The sequence below is a fragment of the Hyaena hyaena genome, unplaced genomic scaffold, assembly GCF_003009895.1.
Source record: "Hyaena hyaena isolate Hyena2069 unplaced genomic scaffold, ASM300989v1 scaffold_1838, whole genome shotgun sequence".
NCBI lineage: Eukaryota > Metazoa > Chordata > Mammalia > Carnivora > Hyaenidae > Hyaena > Hyaena hyaena.
This window is the reverse complement of record NW_024082473.1, coordinates 43,467-56,747: the sequence shown is the minus strand read 5'-3', so window position 1 is coordinate 56,747 and position 13,281 is coordinate 43,467. Positions and strand designations below refer to the sequence as shown.

General features: G+C 36.8%; 1 protein-coding gene across 1 annotated transcript in view; it reads left to right on the top strand.

Moving 5' to 3' along the window:
• INTU (inturned planar cell polarity protein) overlaps positions 1-13,281 on the top strand; it is a gene marked incomplete at its 3' end in the record, with an annotated part of 82,348 nt that overhangs the window by 27,312 nt on the left and 41,755 nt on the right. Inside the window, exon 3 of the mRNA XM_039224990.1 lies at positions 7,158-7,243. Coding sequence (XP_039080921.1) covers positions 7,158-7,243 — 86 coding nt within the window. The remainder of the gene's footprint in view (positions 1-7,157; positions 7,244-13,281) is intronic.

Genomic DNA, 13,281 nt, shown 5'->3' with positions numbered 1-13,281 from the left:
TATTGAATAAATCCATAAACTGTGTAAAAAATATGCGTAGGGAAAACAATTAGATGTAAATATAAATACAGCAAACTGCTAATAGTGTTGGGTTAGTGCGGAGACATTATGGGTGATTTGTTTTCTCTCCTTTTTCAGGTTTTTAATTTTATGATTATGTTGTATATTTTTAAAGTTGCATACTTTGGGAATAAATAATGGACTATTTTAATGTCATGGTGAGTTTGATAATCTCACAAGATGAGATTTTCTCACTTGTTTTCTTCATAATTTCATTTCACACTGAAGTCTGTGGGTGAGTTGTGAGGTAACCCTGTAGGCAGGAGGATCATGAAAACTTTGTCATGGTAATGCAGTTTGCTGGGGTGACTTCTGTCGTTGTCTGTCTGGAGGATGACTTCCTTTGACTAAAATCCGTTGGCCAACACCTTGAGACCGGGGACTATTTGCATTCTTTCCTTTCAAGACAGCAGGACTCTATTCTATTCTGATTCTGTACTGGGATTTTAGGGGGGTTGCTGAAATTTTCAGTGCCATTTTTGCTCTTCTTACCACTGATTTGCATCTTTATTTTTTATTTTTATTTCTGAGTTTTTCCTAAAGTTTGACAGTTGGTTGCTTCTGGACTACCAATAGCCAGCCTCCATCCCCAGACCAAAGCAAATCCTCTTTTCACCTATATCCTAGAAACTGCATGTCACCTTGGTGATTTTTTTTCTTTAAGATGACCCATTTTTGCTCATTTTAACTAGGTGTTTTTTTAGAATTGGGAAGGATGGGGTTAGAGAAATCACACAGTAATGTTCTAGATACACATACCCGTATAGAATGTTTTAGTTCAACATTAACACAAAGTTTTTATTTTTATTTATTTTTTTTATTTTGAAGATTTTAGTTTTAAGTAATCTCTCACCCAATGTGGGATTCAAACTTACAACCTGGAGATCAAGGGTCAAATGCTCTACTGACTGAGCCAGCCAGGTGCCCCTAAAATTTTTATTTTAAGCTCTTTTTATGTAACTTCTCATGTTCTCACCTGTGATCACTGAATAGCTTTTTTTTGTATGACATGTTTGTGCTATTTCTCTTTTAAATTTTTTAAAGTTTCTGGGTTTTTTTTTTACTTTTTAAAAATCTTTTTGAGGTATACATTCATAAGATGGACAAATCTTAAGTGTACATTCATCGAATTTTGTCATATGTCTATACCTGTGTAACTACCATCTAGATCAAGATATGGAACATTTCCAGTACCCAGAAAACTCCAAGGTGCCTCCTCCCAGTTAATACCCCCTCCCAAAGGTAATCTGAAAGTCCAGTTTTCTATCAACAGAGTTGATTCTGCCTCCTCCTCTTTTTTTATTGTTTTATTTTACCTCTTCTTGAATTTCATATAAATAGAAGTATACAGTGTGTATTCCCTTGTGTTTATTTTCCTTATTTTACAATCTGTGAGAAATATCAAAGTTGTTGCTATGTAGTATTCTATTGTATGAATGTACACTATTACTTTTCCATTTCACTGTTGATGGACATTCTGGTTAAAACATCTGAAGTACTTAAAAAAAAAAAAAAACAACCAAGGAGATTTTTTAAAATCTTTATTTATTTATTTTGAGATAGAGAGAGAAAGAGAGTGTGTACATGAACGTGAGCAGGGAAGGAGGGGCAGAGAGAGAGAGAGAGAAAATTCCAAGCAAGCTCTGCACTGTCAGAGCCCCAGGTAGGGCTCGACCTTATGAACTATGAGATCATGACCAGAGTGGAAATCAAGTCAGACATGTAGCCAATGAGCCACCCAGGCACCCCAATGTGCTTTTTTAAAAAGATGGATTTGTGGGGCGCCTGGGTGGCTCAGTAGGTTAAGCGTCAAACTTCGGCTCCAGTTATGATCTCACAGTCCGTGGGTTTGAGCCCCACGTCAGGCTATCTGCTGACAGCTCAGAGCCTGGAGCCTGCTTCAGATTCTGTGTCTCCCTCTTTCTCTGCTCCTCCCCCGCTCTCTCTCTGTCTCTGTCTCTGAAAATGAAATAAAGACATTTAAAAAAAAGATGGATTTGTTTTTTATGAGTACCTAATAGCTGGTTTTATCCTTTAATATTTTGCTTGTTGTTATTTGACACACATTTTTATTTTCCCCTTCTGAAATGCTTGCAACATTTCAATTTTCTCACTGAAGGGAACTCTGTTTGTCTTTCCTTCCTCACATTTCTTTCCCTTATTTTACCTGTGGTACTTGACTCAGCAGTAAAGAAATAAAATGGAAGCAGTGAGTTCATTGGAAAGATTGAATTTTAGAGTTTTTAGGCCTTCCTAGAGAGCTGGTGCAATTAATTCCTTCCACAGATAAGTACCAGAGGGATTATATGATTTACCCAGGAGCAGAGGGCAGTCGGTGATAAAGCTGGGACCTACAAGTTCGATTTCCATTCACAGAGTTCTTTTACTTGCTGTAGTGTTCACTTGAATGGGTGGGAAAGTGCCAAAGGATTTCTCTTTGAACTAAAAGGAAAAGAAATTATTTAATCCCTTCAAATTGTAATTTGGAAATAAGGATTAAGCTATAACAATGTACTTTTTAACCCATTTAATCCATTTGGAGACACTTATCCAAAAGAAATAATCTAAAACAGATCTGTAAACCATGGCCTTTCATGTCATATTAGGCCTACCACCCATTTTTGTAGTCTGCCAACTGAAAATGGTTTTTACCTTTTCTATGATTAAATCAAAAGAACAATATTTTATTACATATGAAAATTTTAAGAAATTCAGATATTAATTTTAATTAATAAAATTGTATTGGAACACAGCCACATTTGTTTATTGTTTATTGCTGCTGTCAAGCTACAGCTGCATATTTGAAGAGTTGCTGCAACAAAAACCATATGGCCTGCAGAGCCTAAAGTATTTACTTATCTTGCCGCTTACAGAAAATGTTTGCTGTCCCCAGGTGTAAAAGAAGGAAAAACTACGTGCGTGAAAACATTTATATAAGGGGCACGTGGGTGGCTCAGCTGGTGAAGTGTTCGATTTCAGCTCAGGTCATGATCTCTTGGTTCGTGAGTTGTAGCCCCATGTTGGGCTCTGTGTTGACAGCTCAGAGGCTGGAGCCTGCTCCGATTCTGTGTGTGTGTCTCTCTGCCCTTCCCCCGCTCATGTTCTCCTTCTCTGTGTCTCAAAAATAATAAACATATGAAAAGTTGTAAAAAAGTAAGAAAAACATTTATTTAAACATTTTTTAGTAATAAAAAATAAACATGAAAATGTCAAGCTGGAGTATGGTTTTTTGAATTATAATTTAATAAATGTATGTATTATTTGACTACTAAAATTATAATCCAAAAACAGTGTGGGGCACCTAGGTGGCTAAGTCGGTAAAACAGTGCAGGGCAGCTGGGTGGCTCAGTCGGTTAAGTGCCAACTTCAGCTCAAGTCACAGTCTCACAGTTCATGAGTTTGAGCCCCGTGTTGGGCTTTGTGCTGATATCTTGGAGCCTAGAGCCTGCTTCAGATTCTGTGTCTCCTCTCTTTCTGCTCCCTGCCCCGCAACTGCTCATGCTGTCTCTCTGTCTCAAAAATAAATAAACATTAAAATATTTAAAACATAAAACCAATACATTAACTTTAAAATTCTTACTACTTGAGAGGTTTAAAAGGATGAAATTCTGCTATAACTTGTGTCAATATAGGTAAAGACTAAAAATAATTTGGTTTTAGGTAGAGACCTAAAAATAATTTTGGTTACAGTGTGCCGGGGTCATCAATACCTTTTCCAGCATTTCTGTAGTATTATTTTCTATTTTAATGAGAAATAAAAACCTTATACTAGTTTCTTTTCCAGCCTGATCAGGGAATGTGATATTTTACTTAATCAAATGTTTTCAACCATAGTTACAGTACATGAGTCACCATTACTCAAGATTTCTAGAATGATAGGAGAGACCTTAATTTTCTGCTTATGTCTGCATATTATAAATGAGGGATTGGTATTGAGACTCAAAAAATACATAGTTAAATTAGTTCTCTTAAAATTTAAGAATTTTTCAGTACATGTCTTCATGGTAAATAAATTAACTTGAAGATGTAAAATGGCAGTATGGTAACTATGTTTCAAAAGCCAGATTCTCTTCTCCCTGAACTCATATTCAGCTTAATTTAAATAACCAATTTAAATTCACAATCTGATCCCACACCACTGGCACGTACATATTTCCCAGTCTTTTTGTGCATAAATCCCTCCTTCCAACAAGATTTATTTTTTTCTCCAGCTTCCTCTATGTACTTTTGTATCCAGATCTGTCCTTTATTATTATTATTATTATTATTATTATTACTATTATTATAGTTCCTGATTCTCACTTGGTGCTTAGCCAAGACTGATTTGTATTGTTAGGCAGGTGTATTCATTTTCATTTTGTATTGTTAAGCAGGTAATTTGTGCTGTGACAAATTACCATAGACTCAGTGGTTTACAACAACACGAATTTATCATCTTGCTATTCTGGAAGTCAGAAGTCTAAGATGTGCCCTCTTGCACTAAAATCAAAGTATCCATAGGGCTGCATTCCTCTGAATTCTCTTGAATCCCTTTTCTCGGCTGGGTTTCAGAGGCCTCTTGAATTCCTTGTCTTGTGGTCCTTTCCTCCATCTTCAAAGCCAGCATCGTAGTATCCTCAAGTCTCTCTCTGACTCTGACCTTCCTGCCTCTTTTCTTATAAATACCCTCTGATTACATTGGGCCCACTTAGGTAACCTCCCAATGTCAACATCCTTAACTTGATTACATCTGCAAAGTCCCTTTCACCACGTAAGGTAACATTCACAGATTTCGGCGATTAGGATATGGACAACTTTGGGAGACCACTAACCTACCTACCACAGTGGGGTTTTTTATGTAAAATAATGAGTTTTAATTTTTTCTCTTTGTAATAGTAGTATTTATTTAATGTAGATAGTTTAGAAAATATAATTAAGCAAAAAAAAAAAGAAAAAGCACATATACCCAAAGGCAAAAATTTTATGTGTATCTTTTCTTTTTTCTGCATTTATGGGTAATAATTTTATATTAAAAATAATTTCTTAATATTGTATATAGTATAAATAGAACAGTAGCAAACTTTGGCATATATTTTTTCATAGGCCTTGGTACCCCTCACTACACATTTGATATTAAGTAGGTGCTGAGAAATTGATGGATTTTCTCAAATTTTACATTGAGGAACAGATTTAAGCACTGTGATATACTGATTTCGCCTCTTTATATTTTATTAGACTTTGAATTTATCTTGATAAAATTTTGCATCAGAAATTCACAGACCTGATAAAATTTTGCATCAGCAATTCACAGACCATTTCTTACCTAGCGGTACAAACCAATTAATGCACTTCGTTTACTTTCAGCCTTTAACAATGCATACTAATGACTCCTGTGTCCTTGTTGAGAAAGAACTTTCCCAGAGTGTATACTGCCCACTGCAGTGGTATGATGTCCAGTAAGCCTGCCATTTCTGAGTCACAGGAATGCTGACAAAACTTGAGGAAAACAAATATCTATGAGAGTGAGAAGTGGATATAACTCTTCTGTTACAGAAATATGAGAAATTTTTCGGTGCACCTGGGTGGCTCAGTCAGTTAAATATCCAACTTCAGCTCAGGTCATGATCTCTTGGTTCATGAGTTTGACACCTGCGTCGGGCTCTGTGCTGACAGCTCAGAGCCTAGAGCCTACTTCAGATTCTGTTTCCCCCTGTCTCTCTCTCTCTCTGCCCCTCCCCTGTTCTCTCTTTCTCTCTCTCAAAAATTAAAAAGAAAGAAAGAAATTTTTCTACCTAACATTTAAAATATTTTGTATACTACAGTCACTCTAAAATTAATTTTCATATCTGTTATGATGATACATGTATGGCTCCTTCTTTTAGACTTTTGTTAGACATGTTTTCAGATGATTACTCCCTATAACACTATTTCTGTTGTTCACTACATAAACATCCTTGAAAAATAATTCAGAGCAAGCAAGGACTTTCAATGCCTTAGCTTGCAAGATGTACAAAAGAGAAACTGATGGAGAATTGTTTGTGAACACTATTATCTATATACATGTTTTTTTTTTGTTTTTTTTTTATTTCTAGGAGAGAGAGAGAGAGAGTGTGAGCAGGGGAGGGTCAGAGAGAGAGAGAGTCACAGACTCTGAAACAGGCTCCAGGCTCTGAGCTGGCAGTCAGCACAGAGCCCGACATGGGGCTCGAACCCACGAACCGTGAGATCATGACCTAAGCGAAAGTCGGACGCTCAACCGACTAAGCCACCCAGGCGCCCCTACATGTTTATTATCTGTCTTCCCCAAAGGATATGAAGCTCCACGAGGGTAGAGATGTTTGTCTGTTTTGTTCAATTCTCTATCCACAGTGCCTAGAACAGTAATTGCCTCATAGTAGGTGCTCAATAAATATCTGTTAGATGAATAATAATTATTTGGTCCATTTCTAATGATATGTTTGATTAGGAGTGATAAAAAATAATATTGATATACATATATTTCTAATAAAGCCCATTGGTATTTTGATATTATCTCTAATTTTGTTGTAAAAGTAAATTTTGATTTTAACATTGATCTTTATTTTATGAAAGCCACCAAATTTGATAAACATACACATTTAAAGAAAAGCCATGGAGAAGGAGATTGTTACCAAAGCATGCTGTGTGTTTTGTTATGGTTGGGGCCTTTGAAACAAAGGCACAGAGCAATAATAACAGTGAATACTGCAACATACTGAGTTATGATATGCCACATGGATTCAGTTAAAATTGTAGCTAAATTTCTTTACTGTGGGTTAAGTGAGTAGAGTCCGTTATAATAAGTGCAGTACTTGTCCTTTGAGTTTACATAATGCTCTCAAATTATATCTGAAATGAGACTGTTCATCTCTTTAAATATCCATAGGTTGTAGTTAGTTATGACACTATGCTGAGCTGTATTATAATGTCAGAAAAGAGTAGAGTGGGAGCTTATCTCTGCTGCTAATGAAATATATAATAATATATAATGAGTTCCATACTACTTTGAAGAGGTCAGAATAGATGCTTTTTATGTTCTAATTTTAGATCTTTTTGGTTTTTGGATACTTATCCAACCACCTTTGTTACTCTGTTTTCAGGTGATGTCCTTGTTGCCGTGAATGATGTGGATGTGACTTCTGAGAACATAGAGAGGGTTCTGTCTTGCATTCCTGGACCTATGCAAGTATGGACAGTCCTTTTTTTTTTTTTTTTTTTTTTTTTTNATTTCTAGGAGAGAGAGACAGCATGAGCAGGGAGGGTTAGAGAGAGAGGGAGTGACAGACTCTGAAACAGGCTCCAGGCTCTGAGCTGGCAGTCAGCACAGAGCCCGACGCGGGGCTCGAACCCACGAACCGTGAGATCATGACCTAAGCGAAAGTCGGACGCTTAACCGACTAAGCCACCCAGGCGCCCCTGGACAGTCTTTTTCTATATTTTATGATGAAATGTCCTGACATGATGAAATGTCCTTTATGATGAAATGTCCTTACGAAAACTAAGGATATCTTGCAGTGTTTTCTTTTTTTAAGATCCTGAAATTTACCACGTATAATGTGGGTTACACTACATACTTGACTATTTAAGGGTTTTGGTTTTTTTTTTAATGTTTATTTTTAAAAGAGAAAGAGACAGACCATGAGCAGGAAAGGGGCAGACAGAGAGGGAGATATAAAATCTGAAGCAGACTTCAGGTTTTGAGCTTTTAGCACAGGGCCCAATGTGGGGCTTGAACTCACAAACCGTGAGATCATGACCTGAGCTGAAGTCAGAAGCTCAACCGACTGAGTCACCCAGGCGCCCCTATATACTTGACTATTTTAAAAAACTTAGCTCTTGTTAACATTTTTAGCTTTTGAGATTATTCTGAAAAGAGGAGATATATCTACAAATAAAACTCCCCCCTGGGGCACCTGGGTGGTTCAATCGGTTAAGCATCTTGTCTGACTCTTGATTGCAGCCCAGGTTATGATCTCATGGTTTGCTGGTTCAAGCCCTACTTTGGGCTCAGTGCTGAGCATTGAGCCTGCTTGGGATTCTCTATTTCCCACACTCTCTGCCCCTCCCCGGCTTGTGCTTGCTTGTTCTCTCTCAAAATAAATATATAAACTTAAAAAAAATTAAACAAAAAAACTTCTCCTAAGTAAAGCAGGAATAATAATAAAATGACAATAATAAAAAGATCTATAATGACTAACCTGTCATTATAACTACCATATATGTTGATGAAAATCCAGTTCCTAGAAAAGTCGTTTTAACAGTCATGGAATTTCTTTCTCTGATTTATTAAAATCACTATTAAGTTTTTTTAAGTGTGGTTTTGTTTATTTTTTTTAAAAACTACACTATTTTGTTGATTTTTTCTGTTATATAGTTTAACCTTATTCCCAAGCTCTTATATTTAGCTATTTAGTGAATTATTTTTCATTCCTTGTAGGTAAAAATATATCTCTTGCATAATAGTTATTTTGATAGTCTAAGCATTGACATTTTGTATCATAGATGACATTTTTAGGTCATTAGATATATTTTGAAAGTGCTATACTTTTGTTTGTGAATGCTCTGTCTGCTCTTGTTAGTCTCAGGAATTAGCTGGGGCACCTGGATGGCTCAGTCAGTTAAGTGTCCATCTCTTGGTTTTGGCTCAGGGTTTGATCTCACTGTTTGTGAATTTGACCCCCTGCATTGCTCTCTATGCTGATGCTGTGGAGCCTGTTTGGGATTCTCTCTCTCCCTCTCTCTCTGTCCCTCCCTGGCTTGGGATTCTCTCTCTCTCTCTCTCCCTCTCAAAAATAAATAAACTTTTTTTAAAAAATAAAAAAATAAATTAGCTTTCTCTCTTTTGAGGGATAGGGAGGATGATACGCTTTAGATAGGTTAGATATTCTATTAGACTATGAGAGAATGAAGCAACTTTCTGGATTGGTAAGGATAAAGAACAGATTCCCTGATAAATCAGAATTGTCCTGAATCCGATTTAAGATCCTGAAGTAATAAGATCCATGATGCAATTCGTTATTTTCTAAGAAATAACATTTTCCTTATGCTCAATTTTTTCTCTTAAAGCACGCATACACCAGACACACTTATGGATGCTCTATAAAAGTATCTATCTTTGGAAATGCAAAATGAAAGTACTAGAATAACTATGGTAGCTAGTGACCAGCAGTGTTTAGGAATGGATAGAGAGATATCGATGGAGACCAGGTGGTGGTCGAAATATTAACAATCAGGCAGACACCAGCCATAATGCAGAAATAGAGTATACTGCTGTCACCTTTGGTTGCCAGATGTGGAGAGGTCAGCCATGGTACGAGGGTTTCTCAGGGGGCTCAGATAGCAGCTTCTTACCAATCAGTAATGAAGAATTATAGTATTTTAACAACTGAAACAGCCTCACCCAAGTAAACTGTCTATATGTCAGCCCTGAGTAAGAGCTCCTCTTTTCTTGCCTCGGTCACCTGCAGGTGTCTGCCAGTATTGCCACAGTGCAACCATGTCTCTTCCGTCTTCCAAAAAAGAAAAACTATGTTTACAGTGAGTCCCATTATACTTATGTTTAATTAGCATTTGCAAAGTCAGCTATGCACACCACAAGATAAAAAGAGGAAGAAATAATGATTTAAATATTTTGGTCCAATTCCACCCACCATTTACATGTCCTTATTAAGTGTGAAGTAGGAGTCCTGTATCTGCTGTTTGCCCAGTTTGCCTTTTACAGCATGAGCATCTTGCTGCATTAAATGTGGTTCTGGATTTAAACACACACACACACACACACACACACACACTCACACACACACGCAGCTTTTATGTGCCAATATGTACATCTTGTGCCTGAATGAAGAAACAGCAGTTTGTTTTGAAAATGGAAGGAAAACTGTGTTGAATTGTTTGAATTTATCATATTGAGTGAATATGTTATACCCCAGTACTCTAGCACATTTTTACCTTTCCTAATGTAAGTTCAAAGTGGTTTTGACACTATATAATTTGAAAATATAATCCTGTCTAAAGATGTATATTATTAACATCTTTTTATTATTTAAGAAAATGAATTATTCTTATTATAAAGCCAATACATGTTCATTGTAAAAACTGGAAAATATGAAGACGTAAAGGACAAAATCTTTTAAAATCCCACCATCTGAGGATATCTACTATTAATATTTTGGAATATTTTATTCTAGTTTAACTTCTTGAATATAAACATGTATGCATTTGTTTGTTTTACGCAGAATTGGTATTATAGCTGTGTCATACTCAAAAGCAGGCACCAGCATTTAGGGTGATATGCCTTTAATAATGATTTAGAACATAGTTAAAATTCTTTTAACTAGAAATAACGTTTAATTGGTAAGCCACATTTTTCATACATCATTAATGTTGAAAGTAGGGAAAACTATAAGCTTCTAACTACCAGCCATGTAAACTAGGAGGTTCAGAGAGGGTAGGAGTAGAATTGGGAAAGGAAGTAGTCTTTGTACGTTTCAGGCATATGTTGGTATTTTGTTAATTTCATTTCCTTTAGTAATTTTATTTATTCTTTATTATTCCATATAACAGTCTTTAAGATGCCAATAATAGTATTTCTATATTATATGTGAAGAAGAAGAATCTAAGAGAGATTTAATGATTTCTCCAAGGTAGTAGAATTAATAACTCAAGGAATTGAAACTGGCTCCAGTGCACAATCCTTCCCTTTGTAACAAAACCCGGGGGGGGGGGGGGGTCTTCACTCCTGCTGGGTCAGAACTAACTGAGGTGAACTTGTTCCAGAGAAAGTTGTTTTACCTGCTTTGTATCTATGGCATCTGAAACAGTTGTTTAAGCGATAAGAGAAGAGGAATGCATAGGAGACTTTTTAACATTTATATTTGGAAATATCAGCAACATTTTCAGCTGCTACTCAGGGTATAAAATGGTCTGAAAGCTTTGTGTCGTCTGACAGAAGATGGCCTAGGAGATACCTACAATGTGGTAATGTGGTAGGATGAGGTCAGATCTCCATTTTAAAACCTTGCCCTGAGCAAGTTGCTAGACTCTTCTGGGTTTCGGTTTTCTCATCTATAATCAGAGGAGATTTGAGCAAATATATCTGAGCACAGGTCCAACTCTGCAGTTCTGCATTTGGTTTTTAAATAAGTTCTGTTATAAATAGATTACAAATACCAGAATGAGATGCAGAAGTGAAGCCTGTATGCTAGGTGAGATGTAAAAATCCCAAATCATTTTCTTTCAAAGCCAAGTTTTAACATTGTGCAAAAAGAGTTGTCTTAGAGTCTCCAAAAATTTAACTATCATGAAAGGAAAAAACGGCTGGAGAACTGTTCTAGACTAAGGCAGACTGAAGTGACATAAAACCAAATACAGTGGCTAATCCTTCATTGATCCTGGATTGCAGTGGGGAACAGCCATATTGGGACAATTGGGGAAATTTGGGCACAGACTTTGAAAACAGTATTGTATTTAATATTCAGATTCCCAAATGTGATAATTATATTTGGTTGTGTAGGAGAATGCCTCCGTCTAGAGGGCATACATGCTCAAGTATTTAGCAATGAAGCATTAAAATGTCTGCAAATAGTTCTGAAGTGATTCAGTCAATTTTTAAAAAATATTTATTTTTGAGAGAGTGCACAGAGGGAAGGAACAGAGAGAGGGGGACAGAGGTACTGAAGTGGGCCCTGCACTGATAGCGGTGGGCCCGATGTGGGACTTGAACACACGAACCTGAGCTAAAGGTGGATGTTCAACTGACTGAGCCACCCAGGTGTCCCAGTCAATTTTTTTTAATACATAGAGTGGGAGTGAGGAAGGAAGGAGAGGGAAATGTGACAGAGAAGAGAAGCAAATGTGACAAAATGTTAAGGATTGGTGAAACTGGATGAGGAATAATACATGGGTAATTATTATATTCTTGCAAGTTTTCTGTAGGCTTGAAATGTGTTAAATTAAGAAGTTGTAGGTTTGAAAAAAAGAGGTTTTAGGTATTTGAAAGGAAAACAAAGGTGCAAGTACCCTTCTAATTATCTACTTTTGTGAATTTGAGCTCACAGATCTTGCCACAGCTCTGTGCACTCATTTATTCAACACGCACATAATTGTGCAGGTAGTATACCACCCACTCCTGATTTGATCAGAGATCTTGGGTCCAAATTTTGCAGATGAGCAGGGTTGTTAGCACTAAGCACTGGGCCACAGTTCATTTTCCTAGAACTTTGGAGGAAGCCAACTCCTTTTCTAGGAGATCAGCCTGTGGAGCATTAGTCCTGGACTCATACCTCTCAAGTACATCTTAGGTCCAGGAGAGGGGGAAAAGTTTTCTTAAAGGAAATGATAGTTGAGTGGAATGTTTTAATTTATTTTATTATTTATTATTTCTATGTTATACAAAAGTGATAGTCACATATGCTGTGGAAAAATTAGGAAATAGACTGTCAAAATTTAAAAAATATATATATATGTATGTAAATATATACATACATATATATATATATTTAGGGGCACCTGAGTGGCTCAGTTGGTTAAGTGTCCAGCTTTTGATTTTGGCTCGCTTCATGATCTCACAGTTCATGAAATGAAGCCCCAAGTCACGCTCTGCACTGATAACCCAGAGCCTGCTCGGGATTCTCTTTCTCCCTTTCTGCCTCTCCCCAGCTAGCATGCTAGTGCTCTCTCTCACTCAGAATGAGGAAATAAAGTTTAAAAAAATGTGAAATCTTCTCTATTCTCAGAACCCAGAATTAACCACCTGTGTTGATATTTTATTTTTTAATGTTTTAATGTTTTTTATTTCTGAGAGAGAAAGAGCATGAACAGGGAGGGGCAGAGAGTTGGAGACTTATTTTCTGAATCAGGCTGCACCCTGACAGCTGAGAGCCCTATGGAGGGTTTGATTGAACTCATAAACAGTGAGATCATGACCTGAGCTGAAGTCAGATGCTTAACTGACTGAGAGCTACCCAGGCTTCATAATTTAAAGTGGAGGACTGACTTTATCAGATTTGCACTTTAGGAATATTTCACTCTGAATGGGATCGGAGGTTGAGGAACCAGGCTGGCTTCATAGCAATCAGAAGAGAGGTGATAAAGGCCTGAGCAAGGTGTTGGCTGTGGATATGGAGGTAGGAGTAGATCAGGTTTAAAATGATGTGAATCGAAGAAGACTGTACTTCCTGCAGACTGAAGGAAAGTCCAAGGTGCCTTCCAGGTTTTGTCTTG